Below are 23,669 nucleotides of genomic sequence, written 5' to 3' on the forward strand. Positions count from 1 at the left end.
TGTCTCATTGCACTTTTCATTTCCATTTCCTGGGGAATTAGGGATGTAAAGCATGTTTTCATATACCCGTGGCTGGCCATTTGGATGTCTTCTTTTGATAAATGCCTACTTGAATCATCCATTTATTTTTAATTGGGTTAACTGGTCTATTGAGTCCCTTAAATATTCTGGATATTAATTTCTTATCACACAGATAGTTCACAAGTAGTTTCTCTTATTTTGTAGATTGTCTCTTTGTTGACTGTTTCCTTTGCCATATAAGAAGTTCTCTTATTTCATCCAACCCTATTTGTTTGGTTCCCTGTGCTTTTAAAGTCTTACCCAAAAAATAGAAAGTCTTGCCCAGTGTGCTAAAGTGTTTTTAGGTGGCTTCTACTTAGCAGTTCTCATCCCAGCCCTATACATGTGAAGATGTATTCATCCCTATACACAGACAAGGAAACCAGCGCTCATCCAATGCACGCAGGATAACAGAATCCAGTGGCATTTGGGACTCAAGCAAGGCTTGCGCCCCCAAGGCTCCTTCACCAGCCCCACCACACATCGTCCCAGGAACAACCCTTTTGCTCCTTTGAGAAGCAGGCCCTGCCCTTGCTCTTGTCGCATCGCTTAAAAAATCCTGGTCAGGAACCTCCCATAGCAATACCCCAAGAAACACAGAAGCAAGAACGAAAGCTGAACCAGCCACCATGTAGAGTCCAGACTCCACAACAGCACTGGGGCTCAGCTGTGAAGTCCAGCACCACATGGGCCTCCATTCACATAACAACCATCACTTCAGCAGTGTCTGTGTGCATGCCCTCGGTGGTGCCCCGCGTGAATGCCAGGAGAAGCAGAAGGAGACCTACACCCTGAGAAGATGAGCCAAGCACCATAATGAATGAGAGGACCACCAAGGGGTCATGGCCAAGCCACGGCACTACTGTGAATCCCAGAGCCCACTAAATAAATAAGGAAAGAAAAGGGAAGGGACGGCCCAGAGCAGTAGCCTAGTGTTAAATCCGCACCTTGCATGTGCCAGGATCCCATATGGGCACCACTTCATATCCAAAATGTTCCACTTCCCATCCTGCTCCCTGCTTATAACCTGGGAAAGCAGTAGAGAATGGCTCAAAGCCTTGGGACCCTGAACCAGTGTGGGAAACTTGAAAGAAGCTCCTGGCTCCTGGCTTCATATGAGTTCAGCTCCAATCATTGCGCTCACGTGGGGAGTGAAGCAGCAGATAGAAGCTCTTTCTCTCTGTCTCTCCTTCTCTCTGTAAAAATCTGACTTTCCAATAAAAATAAATCTTTTTTAAAAAGAGAGAAGGGGGTCAGAGAAAGGGAGGGAAGGGAGGGAAAAAGAAGGGGTGAAAGGTAGAATCACAGAAAGGAGAGAGAGAGAGAGAGAGAGAGAGAGAGAGAGAGAGAGAGGTCTTTCATTGACTGATTCACTCCCCAAATGGCCACAATAGCCAGAGCTGAACTGCTCTGAAGACAGAATTTTCTTCCGGATCACTCACATGGGTGCAAGGTGACATCCTCTAATGCTTTCTGAGGCCACAAACAAGAAGCTAGATGGGAAGTGGCGCATCCGGGACTCAAACCGATGCCCATGAGATGCTGGCACCACAGGGGAAAGCTTAGCCTATGATGCCACAGCATAGGCCCCAGAAGTTCATATTCTTACACTTGTATTTAAGAAACTATATTGAACTGATTAAAAACTAGCTATGTTTTTAAATTAAAAATAAGTAAGCAAGATGACAAGAACTTAACAGAATTCACTGGGTGAGGACCTGTAGGAAGCCTTCCAACAGGCCTGCACCTGCCAGGCAGCAAGCACACAGGTGGAGAGGGAGGTGGCAAGCCCTGGAATTTAGTGGACCAGCATGCAAAGGGAAATGAGGGAAGAGTGGGAAGCTGGTGGTGCACCTGAAACTGGCAGAGGGGACCGAGGGGCTGGGGCAGAGCCTTGGGAAGCACAGAGCAGCCATGGGAAGCACAGGGGAACCCCAAGGCTGCTGAGAAGTGGGGACTCTTCTGTGTATGACTCATCCAGTAGTTCTGCAATAACATACAGGTGGCCTCACTGAGTTGGAAACAGCAGCCCCTCCAGGCAGCTAGTGCAGGACAAGTCCAGGCCAGGTGAATGCCGAGAGGAAGGGCTAGCCCAGTCAGCCACCCAGCCACTGCCTTGCCTCTCCCAGCAGTGACTAATGGGAGGCCATCCGTCCCGGCTGACGCTAATGCTTCAAACCATCCATCTCCCACTCGTTAAATTACCATTTTATGGCCAAAATCTCTCTCTCATAATTGATAAAAATCTCCTTTTGATGTTTGGTGTTATTGGGGGAAAAATGTTTTCTTATTTTTCATTATGTTTTTCCATATAAATGCATTTTTTTATTGCAAGCTGCTGGGAAGGCCAAACGGAGAAGGGGGGTTGGGGGGTAATCTCTCTCCCAGCACCAACACCCACCTCAGCAGACCTCTCCATGACACAGCTTTGTGGCCACCAGATCTTTCTGTTTCTTTCCCAGCACACCCACTCAGTGGCCATCTCCGGCACAATCTAGGGAGACAAAGAAAGCAGCCAGAACACAGGAAGGTCATGCCCAGGGCAGGAGCAAATGCACAGCCAGGTCGCACCCTCAAGGTGACTGCAGCAAATTCAAGTGGCCTCAGGGTGGCAGAGGGCTTGCTGACCTTGGTCTGGCTCTGCCAGAAGAGGAAAATAGGAGCAACAGGGATGGGCACCGGACCCGGCACGGAGCAGGTGCACGTGAGATGAAGGGGCGGAGAAGTTGGATCAGCACCTGAAGAAGGCAGCAAGACCAGGAACACAGGAGGCCGTGGCCAGTGCAGGCAGGAAGCCTTCTGCCAGCTGCAGGCCGGCAGGTGCAAACACCCTCAGACAGAAGGGTGCCTTGTTGGCCCCATCCACCTCCCTGACCATAGCCCCCTCCCCAGTGCATGTTCACCCCCATGCACCCCACCTGATTCCATGAAGACTCCAGCAAACGAGCTGAGCATAGTACCAGGGTCCCCCAGTATAGGACAGCACCATCTGCGTGATCTTGGGTAGCCATGGTCCCTCCTCAGTAGTAGCCGGAGCTCAACCTCCATCTCTGCAGTCTGGGGGGCCAGGGAGACCCAAGGCGAGGCATGACAACAAAAGTCAGAGTCACTGGCCCACAGCAGGTGCTGCCAAAGACCTCAGGAAATCGCAGCAGGCAGCCCAAGGTCACCAGCAGCCCCCAAGGCAGGGTCCAGGTGCTGGATGCACTGTGGTCAGTAGTGGAAAGGAAGAGCAGGCTGGGCACTGCTGGGCAAGGGGAAGAGAAAGGAGGGGTCAGGTACCAGGAAACCAGGTGACAGACCCACTGTTGCCATTCCCTAGACTCTCAAAACCCAAGTTCCTTGTATATCCAAAGCATCCAGCTTAATGCACAGAACTAATTACTGAAGTGCAAAGACTCAGCCCTGCTCCAGACTCATTACCTCCCACAGCAAGTCTATGCGGCACAGGGTCCGTCACTGCCCCACTTTACAGGTGAGGAAACCAAGAGGCGAAAGAAAAGTCAGTAGCCCAAGGTCACAAAGTAAACCAACCAACAGGCAGCTTGGCTCCCACGCATCTCCAAGGCTCAGCATGAAGCTGGAGCACCCTGCGAGAGCAGAATGAGGTACCAACGCGTGGTCTCGGCGGGGAGGGAGAGAGAGGTGTGCATGCACACACACACACAATCCACTCAAACACATACATGGGGAGGGAGGTCCTCAAAAGAGTTACATAGAATGCATCAATTGAAAAATTTATACAAAAACAAGCATCACCTACTTGGGCATCGCCACCACCTCAGGCATTGCCTACTTGGGCATCGCCACCGCCCCAGGCATCACCACAGGAAACTGTCCTAGGACTGGTGACAATCCTGTCACACCCTAAGTCCCACCATTAAGCCATCCCCAAGCTTCCCACTTTCCTCAACCATCCTCACCTGCATCTCCTATGTTACAGGGAAACTAAGGCTGCTGGGCGAGGGCACAGTGCCCTGCCTGCCCACCTACTCATCCATCCTGTGCCTGGAACCCTCTCTGAGTCCTCTCTTCCCTCAGGCTCACTTCCTGGGAAGAACATGGCAGGTCCTTCCAGAAGTGGCCCCGGCCCCAGCTGTACAATCTCAGCCCCATCACGCGCCACCCTAAAAGCCACTTTGCAGGGAACAAACTTCATTGCGTGCTGTCCTGACTTCTAGCTCGACCAGTCCTGCACCTTGGCGGAACCAGTCTCCTACAGCGGTCAGTCCCTCCCCCCACCTCCACCTCTGAGCGCCGGTGCGGATGCCACCGGCTTCAGATCACCTCCCCCTGCCCAGATAGAATGCCTTTCTCTCCTGGAAACCCCTGGGCCACATTGCTAGGAATAGCCCTGATGATGACCCCAGACCTTGGAGCCCAAAATGAGGTTGTAGCCATCCTTCTTGGCCCTAGGGGCCCAGTATTCTTTTTCACTGGATGCCAGCTGTATGAGCGAGAAGGAAAAAAGAATGAAAGGAAAGGTGTTGAGCCACAGAGTCGCAGCTGTCAGAGCCTGCAGGGTAGGTACCTCAAGGACACACGACCTGGATGAGGAAGGCATTGGAACTGTAGGGAGTTGTCATGAACAACCAGTGGTCAACGGGAACCTTGCATGACATTAACCATGCCCAAGAATAGCCAGTATCTCAATCTCATCCACTTGGTCTTATCTTCCCTCCATAGGGAAGGACTGGGGCTCCAATGCCCCTCCCAGACTTGCGAGCTCGGGCGCCACCTACTGGCTAAGGTCAGCAGTGCACCTGAACCGACCACCCCTCTGGCACCACCCCATGACCATCCCCGAGGCAGTCTACACAGTGTGGACCCCGAGGGCACTCCTGAGGCCACAGAAATGACCCTCTCTTTTGGAACATGGGCTCCTGTCTGCTCCTCAGAGCTGGACCTTCACGACATAGCCTAGCATTCAAAATAAAAAGTACATGTCTTCCTGATCATGCTGGGTTGAGAAGTATCTGAGTTGCATGTGCAGGCACACACACGCGCACACACACACACACCCCTGCTTTGCACATGGACTTCAGCCAAACAGAAGCCCTGCTGCATAGGGAACAGCGGCTGGTCTGGAAACAGAAGGTCTGCGGTGGGGCTCGTGCTGCTGCCTCCGCCGCCCCTCCCTTCACTGGGGGACTCCAGCCCACTCCCTCGGTAATGCCGGTGCCCCTCCCAGCTCTCGCCTCCACGCAGACAGGGCCAGCTGTCGCCCAGGGGTTGGCACTGATGCAGAACCAAAGGCCGGTGGTGAGGTCCAGGAGAGTTGCAGCTTCCGTCTCATCCCCACCCCAGGGCAAGGGACATGGTTCAGGGCCTGCCTAGACTGAGGATGGCAGCGATTGTCCACGACTGCTATGTAGGGAAAGGGGCCCTAACAGGGATCCAGAAACAACCAGCTGGGGTCAGAGGGAGCCCTCTGTGCGGTGGGAGGCTGCAGAGCCCTCAGGCACCCTCCTCAGTAACCTCAGATCCCGCCCCAGGACCCGCACCCGGAGAAGGGGCATGTTTGCAACAGACTCCGTGGCCTACACCAGCGAAGGAACGGGGCCGTGCGTGGCGGGGAACCCAATAGTACACAGCCCAGCTCAATCATCATCCTGGGGGTGACAGCTACACCCCAGGAGAGCCATGGGAGGGGCTGACGCAGTAGGGATGGGCCAAGTGAGTGACTTCCCTCCGCCCTCACACCCCCGCACTCACCTATCCACTTCCCACACAGCCCTCTCCCCTCCCTCCACCCACGCACCACAAAGTATGTCACCAGGGAACAAATGCTCCTCCCAGGAGGGAGGAGGCGGGGAGAGGGGGAGGGCGTGGTGGGGAGAGAGGCTGGGGGGGGCTTTCTGAGTTTCCGGGCTATGAGAGATGTCCCCCCCAGCACCGTGACCTTGGGATGGGAGGATCAAGGAAGGGCCAGCATGCTGAGAACTACATCCAGGAAGGCAACTAAAGGCTCAGGCATGGGTGGGAGCTGCCCACCTGCTCTTACCCTGCCTCCCTCCCCAGAGGCCTCCCGATGTGAAGCCCCTGCACCCCTCCTTTCCCGGCACCCACCTCCACGGTGCTGCCACATGGCACTGTTATTATCGTGGTTTATTTAGCTTTAAATTTAGGGGTGAATCTCATGCTGTTGGCAGCAAGAGGCCAACAACCCTGGCGAGAAGCAAAGCCATTCTCAAAGCCAGTCCAAACCTCCCTGCCTGGGGTCCCTGCACATCAGCCTCGCTGGGCTCCCAGCCTGTGGCCTGCCCCCTGGCGCCAGCCCAAAACCAGCTTACCCTTCATGCATTCTCACTTCCATCAGAGAAAATGTTTCTCAGGGGCAAGGGAGTCCCAGAGGTCCCCCTGCCACCTCCTGTGTGATCTTGACCCCAAGAAAGTCGGTCTATGGGGGCCTCCCCCAAGCCAGGCTGTCGCTGGGCAGTGGGTATCCCCACTGGGCAGGAGGCTGGGCACCTGAACCAGGTCAACGTGAAAGGATCCAGACTCAGGGCCAGCTTCCTACAAATCAGGAAGGATGGAACCATTGGTCTTTCCCAAGCCCACACCCCTGCCTGGAGTAGCCTAAGGACGCCTTCAAGTATGCACTCAATGGTTCGTTACACAAACCCTGAGCACCTGCTGTATACCTCACTGTGGCGGGTAAGAAGACCATTGGGTCTCCATCCTCAAAGACCTGCAGAGGAACACTTAGAGGTGACTGACAGTGGAACAGGCCACAAGCAGGTAAGACGGGCACCATCCTACTAGGGAAGGCTAGGTGACTGCCCACCAGGAATGTCCAGAAGCCAATGCATCGGGAAGGTGACCAACAGTCCCACACTGCACATGGACACTTGACCCTAATGCCCTCAGTCTCCATCCACCCTTCATCTACAAAACGGGGGTTAACCACACAAATGATTAAGAATTAAATAAGATAGCACATGAGACCCAGTACAGCTGTCAACAGGCAATAAACCTTCAAAAACTGATAGCAATTATCAGCACTATGGTTCAAAAACAGCTAAACATAGGGGTCGGTGTGGTGGCATAGTAGGCTAAGTTTTCACCTGTGCTACCGACATTCAATATGGGAACCGATTCAAGACCCAGCTGTATCACTTCCAATCCAGCTTCCTGCTTACGGCCTGGGAAAGCAGTGGAGGATGGCCCAAATCCTGGGGCCCTCCCACCCACATGAGTGACCCAGAGGAAGCTCCTAGCTCTCAGCTTCGGTCGGCTCAGCTCTGGCTTCTGCAGCCACTTGGGGAGTGAGCCAGCAGATGGAAGAGCTCAGTCTTTGTCTCTCCTTCTCTCTCTGTTACTCTGCTGTTCAAATAAAAATCAAATAAATCTTAATAGATATGGGATTTCACACGACTCAACTGCTACTCAAGATCATCAGTTTTCCTTCCAAACCTCTGGGAACTTACAACCCTGAGAGTGGCTGTGAGATTGGGTCCGTGTAGGTTGTAGATGCCCAGTGTCCTGAACCCAGCTGGCACAGTTCCCCTCTGGCCTTCCCTCCAGCCAAGGCAGGTACCTCCTTGCCCAGGTCCTCACGGATGACCTGGCGGACCTCTTGCATGCTGCTCTGCGGGGCCTGGCTGTGCAGCACCTTCAGCGTGCTGGTGTACTCTTCTGGCAGCAAGTAGTCCAGAGCCCCCAGGTGCTGGCCCACCTTGATAAAGGTGCCCCGGTTGGCGCAGCAGAGCTCACAGAGACGCCTGGCAGAGCGCAGGTGCACCTGCAAGGAGATGGGGGGAGGGGAGAGGAGAGAAGTGTGAGTAGAGAATGTTCCCTGCACCTTGTTTTCTTTTCTTCCCTACTGTCCAGGTATGTACAGGTACGCACACGCATATACACACGCGCGCCCACACACACACACACCACCTCCCTCCACCTTCCCCAGTGCTATCCCTTCAGCCTCCTGCAACACAGACAGGCCAGCCCCTGCTTCCAATCTCCTCTCCATCCACACAACCTTAGCTAAGTCCCGCTCCACTTAAATGAGTGTGCAAAGCTCTTAACCAAAGCCAATCTACTGCTGACTTGTTGAAGGATATGCTAAGCTAATGTATTGCCACCACATGAACAACACTTTATCTGGATCACTATAATTTATACAACATGCACAGGATACCTTTTAACCCTCGCTGCTGCTCAGGAAGGCCAGAGTTGGTACATTCAAACACGGGAGACTCAGTTGTTCTGCTCATAAAGCAACAGCTAGGAGCCGGCCCAGAAAGCTCAACTGACTAATCCTCTACCTTCAAGCACCAGCATCTCATATGAGTATTGGCTCATGTCCCAGCTGCTCCACTTCCCATCCAGATCCCTGCTAGTGGCCTGGGAGAGCAGTAGAAAAGGGCCCAAAGCCTTGGAACCGTGTACCCACATGGGAGACCCAGAAGAAGCTCCTGGTTCCTGGTTTCAGATCAGCTCAGCTATTCTGGCTATTTGGAGAGTGAACCAGTGGATGCAAGATCTTTCTGTCTCTCCTTCTCTGTAAAACTGCCTTTCCAACAATAAAAAAATCTTAAAACAAAAAAAGCAGTTAATAAATGCCAAAGCAAGTTCTAGAAAAGACTCCAAATCGGGCCCGGCGGCGTGGTCTAGCGGCTAAAGTCCTCGCCTTGAAAGCCCTGGGATCCCATATGGGCGCCGGTTCTAATCCCGGCAGCTCCACTTCCCATCCAGCTCCCTGCTTGTGGCCTGGGAAAGCAGTTGAGGACGGCCCAATGCATTGGGACAATGCACCCACGTTGGAGACCCGGAAGAGGTTCCTGGTTCCCGGCATCGGATCGGCGCGCATCGGCCCGTTGCGGCTCACTTGGGGAGTGAAACATCGGATGGAAGATCCTCCTCTCTGTCTCTCCTCCTCTGTGTATATCTGGCTGTAATAAAATGAATAAATCTTTAAAAAAAAAAAAAAAAAAAAGAAAAGACTCCAAATCTACGGCTCTGAACATAGCCTGAGTCTCCTGTTTAGTTCAACTTAGTTTTATTGTGAGAGACTTTTTTATTATTATTATTATTACTATTATTATTTGAAAGTCAGAGTTACAGAGAGGGAAAGACAGAGATAATGTATTCTTTGGTTCACTCCTCAAATGGCAGCAACAACCAGGACAGAGCCAGGCCAACGTCAGGAGCCAGGAACTTCTTCCAGGTCTTTCACATGAACAGCAGGAGTCCAAACATTTGAGCCATCTCTTGCTGCTTTTCCCAGGCCATTAGCAGGGAGCTGGATGGGAAGTGGGGCAGCCAGGACACAAACCAGCACCCACAGACAGTGGTTGCCAGCATGGCACACTGCAGCTTTACCTGCTCTGCCACCAAGAGAGGTGTCCTCCACACCACAGGAGTACTTTTATGGAACCCACGGAGTAGACAACTGAAAATTGGTCTGGTGGCTGGTGGGGCCCAATTTCCCTTCTGAGGCTCCCCATCCTGTCCCCAGGCTGTGCACTGCCAGTGCCTGCCCCAGCCATGTGCAGGTACTGCCACTAGGAGCACACACAGCGGACCAGGGATCCCAGCCCCAGTCCTGCGCTCAACCAGGAATATGAGCATCCACACTGAACCCACACTCTCCTCAGTGCTAAGAAGGATGTGGATGCAATCCGTGCATATTGGGGCAATAAATCCATGTGAGGAGTTAAGTAACAATTGACAACAGAGAAGGAAGAAGCACTCAGATATCCTACATCATTAGCTACCAAGCGAACCATACAGGAAATTGTCACTTAAGAAATTAAGAGGGCCTGGCACCGTAGCCTAGCAGCTCAAGTCCTCGCCTTAAACATGCCAGGATCCCATATGGGCACTGGTTCTAATCCCGGAGGCCCCACTTCCCATCCAGCTCCCTGCTTGTGGCCTGGGAAGGCAATAGAGGACAGCCCAAAACCTTGGGACCCTGCACCCACGTGGGAGACCTGGAAGAAGTTCCTGGCTCCTGGCTTCGGGTTGGCTCAGTTTCGGCTGTTGTGGACAAAAGATCTTCCTCTCTGTCTCTCCTTGTCTCTGTATAGCTGACTTTACAAAAAAAAACAAATACATTTAAAAAAAAAGAAATCAAGTGGGCGCTGCACTCCTCATTCACCCTGTCCCAGCAGCCCACTTCCCACCGCAGCAGAGCAGAGGCCCCAGATCCCAGCACTAGCAGGAGTTCTGGGGTCCTCAGGGACCCATCCACTTCTGGCTTACACGCCAGGCCTTCTTGGGGAACCCCCTGCACACAAAATTCCCCATCCCTCCGGGCAGAGTCCTCCAGCTCTGCCATGGCTACCTCATCCAAGCTAGGCCACTGAGGGTCTCTTTCCCCTGGCAGGAGGGTATGATGAGAAGAAAACTAATTCTAATGAAGAGATGGAAAGCCCCGGATGAGTCCAGCGGTTTGGGGGAGAAGATTCCCACAAGCAGCAGAAACTGGGGAGCAAATGGACCAACAGCAGACGGTGAAGGTCATGTGGCGCTGGGGAGGGGCAGGTGCTGAGAAAGTGGCAGAGATGAAAACCTGGTCAGCTGAGGGGCCAGGTATCTCCCCAGTCCATGACAAGGGCACAGGGGACACTAGGCGAACCACATGCGGCAACTCAAATCAACGGCTCCAGTGCTGAACCAACACAGGAGAAAATACACCATCGATGGCAGGAGAAGCGCCCCCTCCAGGAATTAGTCTCAAGGCCCTGGGCAATCAGAACCCCAACCCCACAGGGTACTCCCTAGTGAGGACGCTCCTTATACCCAGTGACCCACTTGCCCACAGAGGCACACAGAGCCCCCCGACACAGCCAGGCCAGGGTTCACCCAATGGAAGCAGAGATTGGAAGAGGTAGGGAAGACACTCCCCTTACTCTGTGACACCGGCCACTGCATTGTCACTGGGGGATGTACTAGGATCCAGTGTTGTGCCCTCAACTTCTGGGGAGACCCCAGAGAGCCATCCACCCAGCAGAGAGAGAGAGTGCCACGGCTGCAGGCAGGGGCCTAGGCAGCTGGGCAGTACCACATGCAGGGCAGACTTGGCTCCCGGGCAGGGATGAATGCATCGTCTCAAGGCTCCAGATCCTCCCTTCCTGCTTTAGGACAAGGAGTTGGACCCTGTCACTTTATCCTAATTCCATCCACTAGTTCACTCCCCAGATGGACAGAGCTGGCCAGTCCGAAGCCAGGAGCCAGCAACTCCCTCTGTTCTTCCACATGGGTGCAGGAACCCAAGATCTTGGGGTCGTCTTCCATCTCCTTCCCAGACCATCAGCAGGAGATGGATCAGAAGTGCAGCAGGCAGTCTGGTTCAGGGGCAAAGCAAGCTAATCCTCTGCCTGCAGCACTGACATCCAATATGGGAGCCAGTTCCAGCTGCTCCACTGGCAATTCACCTTCCCTGCTTATGACTGGGGAAAGCAGTGGAAGATGGTCCAAAGCCTTGAACTGCTACGCCCATGTGGAAGACCCAGAAAGTCCTATAACGTAAAGGTTAATGACATCAGCTTTAGAATTAGAAAGATCTATGTTCAAATCCTGTTTTGCTGTTGACTTTTCATAAAATCTTGGACAAGTTACTTTTGGAACCTCAATGTCTTCATCAATAAAAGAGGGATAATAATTATAGGTAAAATTGTGATGATTAAATAACATAAAAATGAACAGGGGAGGAGGCGTGGGACACCAGCATCCTGTATCTAAGGACCTTTGCTCCAGTCCCTGCTCCACTTAGCCGTCATGCTAACGAGCACCCTGGGAGGTAGCAGGTAACGGCCCAAGCCCTGGGGTCCTCATCACCCAAATGGGAGACCGGAATTGAATTCCTAGCTCCTGCCTGAGGATTTCTGCAATGAATCTCAATTTCTCTCTCTGTCTCTCTTTCTCTCTTTACCTTTAAAATAAACAGAATTTAAAAAAAAAAAAAAGAGCGAGCCTAGCAGGGTCCAGCATACAGTCAGCATTCAATAAATGAACGAGACAGATAAAACAATCCATCTTCCTAGACAATGAAATTCACCTCAACAGCGACCACCCTCCAGGCCCAGCCACTGTCTCTACTTGATTTAGTTCAACAGTCTGGACCATAGCCTAACAGACAGAAACAACAGCTAATGTCATGCTCTGTCATCTAAATTGCAAAGCCCCAGTGCAGGAGAAAGGCAAAACGCCACAGCGTTAGTAGTCTTAGCACACTGGTTCTAAGCCGTCTTCCCCACGGGGCTCCCGATGCCAGATGCCATGTGCCCACAGGGACCCTGGCTGGCCTTTACCAAGCCACTGGCTACACGAGGTACAGGGCTAGCAGTGGTGATGAGCTCCCCGTTTCCACTCTCAACCAAAACAGAACGGCAACATCTGACGCAGTCTCCCTGCCCCACGCCATAACCTCGTTCCCCTGCCAGCACAGTAACTTGCCTCATGGTGATCTCATTACCAATAACTTTGCTGTGATGAGTTTTAACTGGTCTCATATTAATTAAAAGCACCAACGTTAGCCAGTTTGGCTTATGGACAGAGCACAGGGGCAGTAGCTAATCAGACCAACTCAGTGCTGATTAGTTATCGATTTGGCTGGATGCAGTGAAGGCGCAAGGAACCAATTGTCACCTGGGACTTAATGCTCTGGAAGCGAGGGACCTGAGCCTAAACTTTGCAGAACTTCACAGTATCTCTGATCAGAGCTCATCACTATGATATAGGGATTCAGGGAGGCTGACAGACAGGCTGACACACCCATATCAGGGGACTCAAAGAAATCTGTAGAAAACACAATTAAAAGAAAAGTTTGAAATCCATGCATAGTTTTTTTTTATTTTACACATTTTCCATAAATTTTATGAAGACTCCTCATATAAACAATTCCAAAACTGTTTGCACAAAAATGTTTTTGGGGGGGCCCAGCATGGTAGCCTAGTGGCTAAAGTCCTCACCTTGCATGCCTGGGATTCCATATGGGCGCTGGTTCATGGGCCTGCTTCCCATCCAGCTCCCTGCTTGTGGTCTAACAAAACAATCAAGGATGGCCCTAGCCATGGGACTTGGTACCTTGCACTCACACAGGAGACCCGGAAAAGGCTCCTGGCTTCGGATCAGCTCAGATCCAGCCATCGTGACCACTTGGGGAGTGAACCAGTGGAGAAAAGATCTTTCTATTTCTCCTTCTCTCTGTAAATCTGACTTTCTATTACAAATAAATAAATCTTTTTAAAAAAAAAAAAAGGTGTGCAGTATAAGCTAAATCAATCATTGAAATAATATGAAGAATTATAACTCATTAACCAACCACAGAAATAAACAGGACCATGAAAAATACTCAACCCTGAGGCCAGTGTTACGGGGCAACTGGTTAAGCCAGCATGGCCAAAGCTGGCATTCCATACGGGTGCCAGTTCAAGGAATGACTACTTCACTATGACACAGCTCATTGCTAATGCACCTGGGAAAAGCTTAAGATGGCCAAAATGCTTGGATCGCTGCAACTCACATGGGCAAGCCAGAGAGAACTCCAGGCTACCGGCTTGGGCCTGGCTCAGTCTGGCTGTTGGGGCCATCAGGGGAGTGCACCAGCAGCTGGAAGATCTATTTCTCTATGTGTCTCTTTGTAACTCTATCATCAAATACATAAATCTTTTTTTTTTCAAGTACATAAATCTTTAAATAAAAGGAAGCGAGGGAAGGAGGGAGGGGGTAAGGAAGAAAGGAGGAAATACTCAACCTAAAATAAAAAACAAAAAAACAGACAAGAAGCAAGAAATAAATAGGGCAGACAAAAACATGCAGCTAGATAAAAGACATAAACCTAACAATTCCAATAATCCCACCAAATGCAAATCATATAAACTCCCTCAATAAAAAAAATTAAAGTTTGGGGAGGGTATTTGGTACAGCACTTGAGACACTGGGTGGGACACCTATGCTTTATATTGTAGTACTTGGGTGCCAAACACAACTCCATTACCCCAGTTCCAGCTTCCTGTTAAGGCAGTTCCTGGCAGGCAGTGATCATGACATAATTGGTTCCCTGCCACCTACTTGGAGACCTAGATTAAGTACGTCCCAGCTCCAGCTGCTGCAAGCATTGGAGAATAAATCAGTGGATGGAAGAACTGTGTGTGTGTGTGTGTGTGTGTGTGTGTGTGTGCGCGCGCGCGCGCCTGCCTTTCAAATAAAATGAAAAAGGAATAAAAACTGCTTTAAGTCAGGGTTTATCAAGTGTATAAAAAAATAAAGATCCGAGAATACACTGCTACCAGAAATGCCTTAAAAAGACGGGAAAACATACATCATGCCAACACTAATCAAAACAAAGCAGGAATGGCCATTCTGCTACCAGACTAAATTGATTTCAGAGGAAAGGATATTAACAAGGTCACTTCATAATGATAAACAGGTCAGTCCTTCAGAAGACATATAAACCCTCATCATTCTTGTACCAAACAACAGAGTTTCAAAACACACTAAGCAAAAATGAATGGACCTGCAAAAGAAAGAGAAACATCCATAATTACAGTCACAGATTTCAATACCTGTCTCTCAGTGATAGAATCAATAGGCAGAAGAGGAGTAAGGATATAAAGGACTCGAACAAGAGCCAGCACTGAGGCACACGTGTAAAGTCGGCATTGGGCACAGGTTCAAGTCCCAGTTGCTCTACTTCTGATCCAGCCCCTGTAATACACCTGGGAAAGCAACAGAAAATGGCCTAAGTTCTTGGACCCTTGCACCCACGTGGGAGACTCGGATGGAGTTCCAGGCTCCTGGTTTCAGCATGGCCCAGGCCAGGCCCAGCTGTTACAGCATCTCGGAGTGAACCAGACGATGGATGATCTCGATCTCTCATATTCTCTCTCTCTCTCTCTCTCTCCCCCTCCCTCCCTCCCTCCCTCCCTCCCTGTGTGTATGCGTGTGTGTCTCCCTCTGTTAACCCTATCTTTCAAATTATCTCTCTACCCTTCAAAAACATCTCTTTAGAAAATAAGATCTGAACAATACTATCAAACAAACTGATCTAACAAGTGTCTACAGGATACTTGTTCAATCATAGCAGAATGCAAATACAGAAGGAACGTTTACCAAGGGACCACACTCTGGGACATGAAGCCAGTCTCCATAAACCTACAAGTGCCAGGGTGGCAGGAGGCCTAGCGGCTAAGGCATTCACATCCCACACAGAGCGCCAAGGTCTGGTCCCTGCTTCTAGGATTCAACTCCACACTCTCACCAGCTAGACTCTGCACGGTGGCAAGCGCCGACTCACACAGGTGGGCCCCTGTCACCCACACGAGAGACCAGGAATGAGTACCCCATGCCTGGTTCTGGCCTCAGTCTAGCCTTGGAATATCAGTGCTTTTGGGGGCAAATGCATGTTAAGACTATTCTCGTTATAGCCTAACAAAGTGGTAAGCAATTTTTATTTATCTCCCTAATGGTGATATTCACTTTGATAACTTCGTTAAGATAGTTATTTTTCCAGCTACTTTACTTAAAGCTACTTGTTCACCCTTCATAATGAAACATTTCATGGATAGATATTTGCAAATATTACAAACAACCCTTCATCAAATTTTTAATTCATTCTTGTATTCATTTATACCAGTTTGGACTCACGGATTTCTACTTTTTTTTTTCAATGGATGGTAAACTACACACTGTCTATTGCTTAAACAGCTTTTTTGAACTATTTTGACATATATGCAATAAACCATATAATTTAAAAATGTATTTTATGGAGGCTGGCGCCATGGCACAGTAGGTTAAAGACCCCAATTTCCATGCTGGCACTCCATGTGGGCACTGGTTTGAGTCCTGGCTGCCCTACTTCCAATCCAGCTCCCTGTTTATGGCCTGGGAAATCAGTTACAGCCATTGGGGGAGTGAACCAGCAGGTGGAAAAATCTCTCTGTGTCTCTAATTCTGCCTTTCAATAGAACACAAATTTTTGAAAAAATAAAGAAAAAACGTTGTTTAACCTAAATCAAAATGACAAAATGATTATATATATATATATCGTACATATATGTATCTTATATATATCATATATATATCTTATATATATGATATATATATATATATATCTTGTTTTCAGGTCCACAGCAGGGGCTGGTGTGAGCAGAGAGGAGCAACACCATCTGGGCACTGATGCCCAATGTGCAAACCAGGTTTAGGGAGGGCAGAAAGAACAATGGCTTAGGGAAACAGGGATGGTCTGGGATGAGAGACTGTGATGATGCTCTGCTCACAGGAGTGACCAGAGAGGATGGCCAGCAGAGGGGTCATCTGACAGCTGGCCTGTGGGGAACCACAGTCATCACACATCCCAAACCAAAACCAACGTCTCAAGTGTGAGGCAGGACAGCAAAAGGTTCCCCCAACACACAGGCACTTGCTGAGCCAGCACCAGGAACATCTGGCACTGAGACACCTTCCATCAGCAATTAAGACTCCAGAAACACTTTAAACCCAGCAGACTGTGGAGCGTACCACAGGGAAGGAGGAGCAGGTGTCTCTGGGAGGGAGCTCCGGGGAATTCTGCAGATGGGATGAGCACAGGAGGATAACGTGCCAGGGGGACGATGTCACAAGCCGACAGGTGTTAACTGAGCTACTAGATTAAGCACAGTGATTCTCCATCTCCAACTTTGCTTTCTGTGCTTTGGCTCCCTTCAGTCTACCAGCGTGAAGACACAATTTCTGTGTTTTAAACTGGGGTGCAATGATGAAGTCTCCATTTGTCCTGCTCCCTTCCACCCAGCAGGAATCTTCTCTGGCCAGGGTCTCCATCCAGCTGTACACATTACCCAGGTGTCAGTCACTCGGCAGCTGTCTCAGTGTTCCGGTAGGTGTACCCAGGAGCCCTTATCCTACTCAGTAACAGTCCCAAATGCAGGAGTCGTAATGCTGGCTATCCAGGGAAACCAAAGATAGGTTGTCAAGGCCTTCATATAAATGGAAAGGTCAAAGTTCTCAACTCTATAAGGAAAGAAGAAAAAAAAAAAAAACCTATATACCCAATTGCTAAGAGCTACAGTACATGATTTTGAGAGAACATTTATATGGCTTTTAATACACTCTATTATATGATTTTATATCAGTTGATGATAATCTCTCAGTGTGCCTGATGTGTAAGTAAAACTGCATCATAAGTACGTTTGTGCAGAAAAACGACAAGGTTGGGTGCTAGCCTCAGTTTCAGACATCCACTAAAGGCCTGGGACACACCCCCGTGGATATGGAGGGACTGTTACTTCCAGACCAAGTCTGCCTATTAGAGCCCCCATTTAGGCAGCCCCCAACAAATTACTTCAGCCTCCTGGCACTCACCCAGCTCGTTTGTAAAAAGAAAAACAAAGCAGCAGCAGAAAGAGCAAGTGTGTGGCACACATACCTCTCCTGCATCACTATACCCACGGCACACATCAGACATCTCTAATCAACCACAACTCGTGCCCACTGAGCTCATGGAACACCTGCTTGGCTTCCATCCTGCTCTTGGCCAATCAACTATACAGTCAGTGAATGAAATGGCTTGGCCTCCCCAGAACTCACCTGTTTCTGAGCTGTCTTCTGCCTCTAAGAATAACATCATAACTGTAGCCCAACACCAAGTGTCCCATAGTATCTCCAGCCCAGGCCTCCCTCTGCACCACAGACGTCATGCTATAACCTCACACTCCACAGGCAGGCCCCACTTCCTCTTACCCCCGATGAAGCCCACGCCGCCCAGTACCCAATCTGAGTTATTTAGACTGGATCTGCTCTCAGCTTGGCCCTCTGAGCGTCCTCATGCCCAGTGCCTCTGGGGGAGAGCAGCAGACGGAAGATCTGAGGATTAAGGCACTGACATGATGAAGTCATGGGCACTGGCTCCTTCAGATGGAGACACTATTTCCAGAAGGCCCCAGCAACTAGAGGTGATGCACAGGGCACCAGGATGAGTCACTGCCTTTCTCCAGCCCTGACAACTGACCCAGGGCAGAGGTCTATGGAACTGGATAGGATTCAAATGCAGATGTTGCTCTGAAGTAAGTCCCTATCAGGAAAGTTCCAAGAGTAGGTATTTAGGAAAGGCAATTATGAGTGGCTGAGAAAATTTAATAAATACAACATGCTATACAGCTGCTAAAGACACTTGCATTTTAATAAAAGTTTAGGCCAAAGGAATTACTTTCCAATGTTGGAATCATGCACATCGACAAGGATTTCAAGAGGTGTTAAACAGGCATGGCACAATAGCCTAGCAGCTAAAGTCCTCACCTTGCATGCACCGGGATCCCATATGAGCGCTGGTTCTAATGCGAGCCACTCTACTCCCCATCCAGTTCCCTGCTTGTGGCCTGGGAAAGCAGACAAAGACAGCCCAAGGACTTGAGACTCTGCACCCACATGGGAGACCTAGAAGAAGCTCCTGGCTCCTGGCTTCAGATCAGCTCATCTCCGGCTGTTGCAGCCACTTGGGGAGTGAACCAGAGGATGAAAGATCTTCCTCTCTTTCTCTCCTTCTCTCTGTATATCTGCCTTTCCAATCAAAATAAATAAATCTTCCAAAAAAAAAGTGTCACACAAATAAAGTTGCTCCAGCATCCTGCCCCAAATATGAGCCAGTGTGACTGCGCAAGCCTTCAACACACAGCTCAGAGTGAAGAATTAATATTGCAAATGGCGATTGTGACTCCACCTGCCAGTGAGCAAGTCTGCACCACACAGACAAATTCAAACGTCCACAGGAGCCCAGGACATGCACTCCGGGGTCTGGAAGACATCCACTTGGGAATCCAGTTGCCAGCAAAGCAGAAGTGAATCCTCCCTCCACCCACCCCTTAATCACACACGCTGAGACGATGCATAATTAATTTGTTCTCAACAGTTGCTCTGTGGCTGGAGGAGTAAGGGCATTTCTGGAATAGCAATTACAGACAAGAAAAACAAGTGCGGCTGCAAGAACAGAGTAACAGACCCAGCAGCCGGCTGGCCTGCTCTGCCCCATCACGCATATCCGGGCTGCGGGCCTGGATGTGAGATGCGAGTCTTGTTTGTTTCACCACAGCCTTGAGCTCTTAGGGGCTGGTAGGAGGGAACAAAAAGTAAAACTCTAACAGGGACATGAAAGGAGGCCTCACAGCCTCACGCTGAGCTCAGAATGCGAGCCGGAATGGGTCCAACACTTAGGCACGAAGATCACAGGTCCGGCTCGGGTGGGAACTGGACACTCGTAGAAAGCACGTGAAGCAAAGGATGGCTAATTCCCCTAGTTGTGATCACTACTTAGAATGTTGTCAGTGTTCAGCCATGCATAGTGAAATGACCAGCAGAATGCTGCAGGATCTAGGATTTAATAGTCTGCAGCAACACATGAGTGAGTGAAAAGCTTGCTATGGTGAGAAAGGAAGAACAAGACCTGGTGCTCCATCAGGGCAGGGTGACAGGTTAACAATGGAGCACAGATATCTAAGTATCGGGGGGCTTGAGATGGAGGCAGGCATTCAGCTCTCACATTACAATCCCATCTTAGAGTCCAAGCTCAGATCCTGTTCTAATGTTCACTCACTGTGCACCTTTGGAGGCAGTAGCAAATGGGTCAAGTAGCTGGGTCCACACCCCCCCCACAGGAGATCCCAGTTTCTGTTCTGGCGTCCAAGGAGCGAGCCACAGAATGGAAGATCTCTTCCTCCCTCACTCTCCCTCTCTCCTCTCTCTCTCCATCCACCTTCATCTGCCTCTCTCTGCTCTTCTTCTTTCAAAAACAAATAAATTTTTTAAAAAGAGCTAGGAAAAGGTTTTTAATTACCAAAAAAAAATGATATATGTTCAAGATGATGGATACATTAATCATTTTTAAAGATCGATTTAAAACAGATTTAGAGAGAGAAAGAGAGCTTCCACGTGCTGGTTCAAATGTTCAATACGGCTAAAGCTAGGCCAGCCTGAAATTAGCAGATGCAGACCTCACACAAAGGTGTCAGGACCTACACTCTTAGGCCATCTTCCATTGCTTTCACATATCAGCAAAAAGTTGGATTGGAAATGGAGCAGCTGGGACTCGAAGCAGTGCCCATGAGCTGCCAGCACCAGAGTGGTAGCCTTACATGCTATCCATAGTACCAGCCACTATGTTAATCATTTGATCATTGCATAATGCATAAAATGCTTCACATAGCACCCCATAAATATGTATGATTATGTGCTAATAAAAATTTTTAGTTTAAATTTAAAGAATATTTCAGCTTAGCTACCCAATATACCAGTGGTTCCATCACGTTATTCTATTTTTTTAATAGTATTTGAAATTCTTTTCATATAGAGAATTTTTTTAAGATCCTATAGCAGAGACCAACATTTGGCACAGCAGTGAAGATGCTATCCGAGGAGTCCACAGCCCATATCATACTGTCTGGCTTCAAGTCTCAGCGCCGGAGTGGATTCTAGCTTCCTGGTACTGTACATCCTGGAAGGCAAAGGTAATGGTTCAAGTGCTTGGGCCCCCGCCACCCACACAGGAGGCCTGGACTGAATTCCAAGTTCTGGGCTTCAGTCTGCTCCAGGCCCAGCTGCTGCAGCCATTTGGGGAGTGTACCAGAAGACAGAAGTCTCTCTCTCTCTCTTGCTCACTTGCTCTCACTCGCTCTCAATAAAATCAAATGAAAATAGATACATATTTTTTTACATGTTACAGGAGATCCCAGCCTGTTATTGCCAACCCTTGGTTGCAGCCCAGGAGGTCCTCTTAGGTTCTGAAGCCTGTCCTAAGCCCTCCTGTCTTACTTTGCATCACGTTGTCTGTGATACACTCTGTTCAACCAACACACTGACTCTCTCAGGGCCTGAACAACCCAGCTAACTGTCACCTCAGGGTTTTTAGGAGGGCACTTTCAGCTTGCTAGGGCCAGTTGCGTGGGCCTGTGACCCAGCCCTACACTCGGAAGGGTCCCAATCCATGCTTTCTTGCTCTCCAGTCCCTGCAGGAGTCAAAACTGTGACCCGAGGACCAGATGCAGTAGCCTAGCAGCTAAAGTCCTCGCCTTTCACACACCAGGATCTCATACGGATGCTGGTTCTAATCCGGACAGCCCTGCTTCCCATCCAGCTCCCTGCTTGTGGCCTGGGAAAACAGTTCAAGACGGCCCAAAGCCTTGGGACCTTGCACCCGCATGGGAGACTAGGAAGAAGCTCCGGGCTTTGGATCAGCTCAGCTCCGGCCTTTGTCGCCACTTGGGGATGGAATCATCAAAGAGGAGAGCATCCTCTCTACCTCTCCTCCTCTGTATATCTGACTTTCCGATAAAAATTTAAATAAATAAATAACTGTGTCCCTGCAGATGTCCACATCCTTGGGAGAAACAAGGTTGCCAAACAGATGACCCTGAGAGAGGGAGATTACCAAGTTAACCAAGGTGAGCTCAGAGGAAGCAGAGGAAAGAGGCAGATAAGAACCTGAGAGATGAAAACCAGGCAACTCGGCCAGATGCAGCCGGTTTGAAAATGGACAAAACAGGCCATGAGCCGAGGGATGCGGGCAGCCTCAAGAAGTTGGGAAAGGCAGTGGCTCCTTCCCTGCAGCCCCCAGAAGGAAGGCAGCCTTGCTGACACCTCAGTTTCTCCCCAGCAACCCCCAAAACTGTCAACACAATAGGTGTGCGTTCTCTGGAACCACTAAGTAAGTCTCTAGTAACCCGTTACGCAGCCATAGGAATCAGCTCAGCAGCTGTCTCGAAATGCTTAATTTGCTTCTGAGGATCTGTGAGTGAAATCTTGTAGGACAATGGAGCAAGAGCTGAGGGATTCTGTGCATACAGTCCCACTTCCTCTAGATGGGTTCTTGACTCCACATCCCCTGGCGTCCTGGCTTTACCATCCTCTGCCTCTAGCTTGCATCACATCCACTCTCTGTCCAGGCCGGCAACAGGATACACTGGCAAGGGGAGGCCCACGTTCCACCATGGAGATAGGCTAGGCTACAACATCAGTTGGTCCGGTTCACATGAGATATGACAGACACTTGGGTGGACTGACCAGGCAGCTGCTTCTATCAATATGTGCATTGGTTGGTGCAGGTGACAGACCAAACTTGACCCCGCACTGGCCAGTGCACACAAGAGTCAAGTCTGAGACCACCGTAGGCAAAGTTTCTTGGCAGACTTCCCAGCTAGCCAGCTGAGAAATGCATGGGTACACAGAAAGCTAAGAAGGAGGTGCCGGACTCAGTCATTTCTCTATTCCCAAGGCCTCATCCTCAGATGACCCAAGCAGAGCAAATGAAATGCAGTTCATGCTGCTGCAGAAATAATCACAAACTCCAACAAAGCCAGTAGCCAAGACAGCAGGGATTCAATTTCCCTCCGCCTCTATGCAGAGCACTCCCAGGCCCAGCTCCCTGATAGTCAAGGGAAGTGGCAAAAGCGGGTGAGAAGGACTCAGTGCATGAAGACTACCTGCGAAGCTGCCATGCCAGGTCAGACACCCTGTAGGTGCAAAGAAACTACAGCACACTTAGAGCCCACTACTCCAGGGTCAGCCTTCCCGGACCCTGCACCTGCTCCTCCTGCCTGCGAGCCAACTAGTCTGAAGTGCCGGGAATGGCAATTGCAGGGCTGAGGTCAGAGGACTAATCAATGTGTACCCTTCCTTCTCTCATGCCTGGTAACTGTGGGTAACTGCAGGGCACAGACCCAGGCTAATTCCTCTTTGTCTCCTTGGAGCCTCACACAGTGCTTGGCACAGGAACAATCAAATAAAGAAGTGGCATGTAATGCAAAGAGAACACTACAATGGACTAGAATTGGAGATACAAGCACTATAGATTTACAGAGACAGACGTGTATGTGTGTGTGTGTGTGCATGACTTTGTGTCTATTTGTATACTGAATCCAAAGGGCATCTCAGCTACACTCGCATGCCCAGCCTCCACATCTGGGTCGATCACAATCATTCTCCAAAGGAACCAGGGCTCCTTAGAGAAGTCATCCATCCCAAGACTGGGGCAGGCAAAACACAAGACGAGCCTGAAATGAAAGTGTGCCAGTGCTCAAAAAACGGATACCAGCAACCCCTCTGAACATCCAGCTGCTCCACTTTCAGTCTAACGCCCTGCTAATGCACCTGGGAAAGCAACAAAACACAGCCAAGTGCTTGGGCCCCCACCACCCACGTGGGAGACCCAGAAGAACCTCCTGGCTCCTGGCTTTGTCCTGGCCCAGCTTCAGCCATTAAGACCATTTGGGGAATGAACACCAGATGGCAGGTTCATTCTGTCTCTCTCTCCTCTCTCATTCTGCCTTTCAAGTAAGTAAATCTTTAAAACATAGACACAGGTGGATGTCTAGCACAGGAGTTTAATGCTGCTTGGCATGCCTAAACCCCCCAGCAGGAAGCCTTGATGTGAGTTCTGGCTCTGCTTCCGATGCTGGCTTCCGGCGAGCATGCACCTTGACAGGCAGCAGGTGATGGCCCGAGTCAACGGGCCCCGGCTCAGCACACAGAGACCCAGCTCAAGTTCCACACTCTCAGCTTCAGCCTCGTCCAGCCCCGGTGGTTGCAGGCATTTGGCGAGTAAACTGACAGGTAGAAGATGTCTACCTTTCAAATATATAAAAATATACATCTTTTGAATGTTAAAAACAAGTAACTCA

General features: G+C 49.9%; 1 protein-coding gene across 3 annotated transcripts in view; it reads right to left on the reverse strand.

Annotated features, from left to right (window-relative positions):
- ADCK1 (aarF domain containing kinase 1) overlaps positions 1–23,669 on the reverse strand; it is a 101,192-nt gene that overhangs the window by 63,083 nt on the left and 14,440 nt on the right. For 2 of the 3 annotated variants that reach the window (XM_058655376.1, XM_004584574.2), the window contains exon 4: positions 7,601–7,804. The exons of the other annotated variant lie outside the window; for it this stretch is intronic. In XM_058655376.1, the coding sequence (XP_058511359.1) occupies positions 7,601–7,804 (204 nt within the window). The remainder of the gene's footprint in view (positions 1–7,600; positions 7,805–23,669) is intronic. 3 annotated transcript variants of the gene reach the window in all.

Source organism: Ochotona princeps, chromosome 26 (genome assembly GCF_030435755.1).
Source record: "Ochotona princeps isolate mOchPri1 chromosome 26, mOchPri1.hap1, whole genome shotgun sequence".
Taxonomy (NCBI): domain Eukaryota; kingdom Metazoa; phylum Chordata; class Mammalia; order Lagomorpha; family Ochotonidae; genus Ochotona; species Ochotona princeps.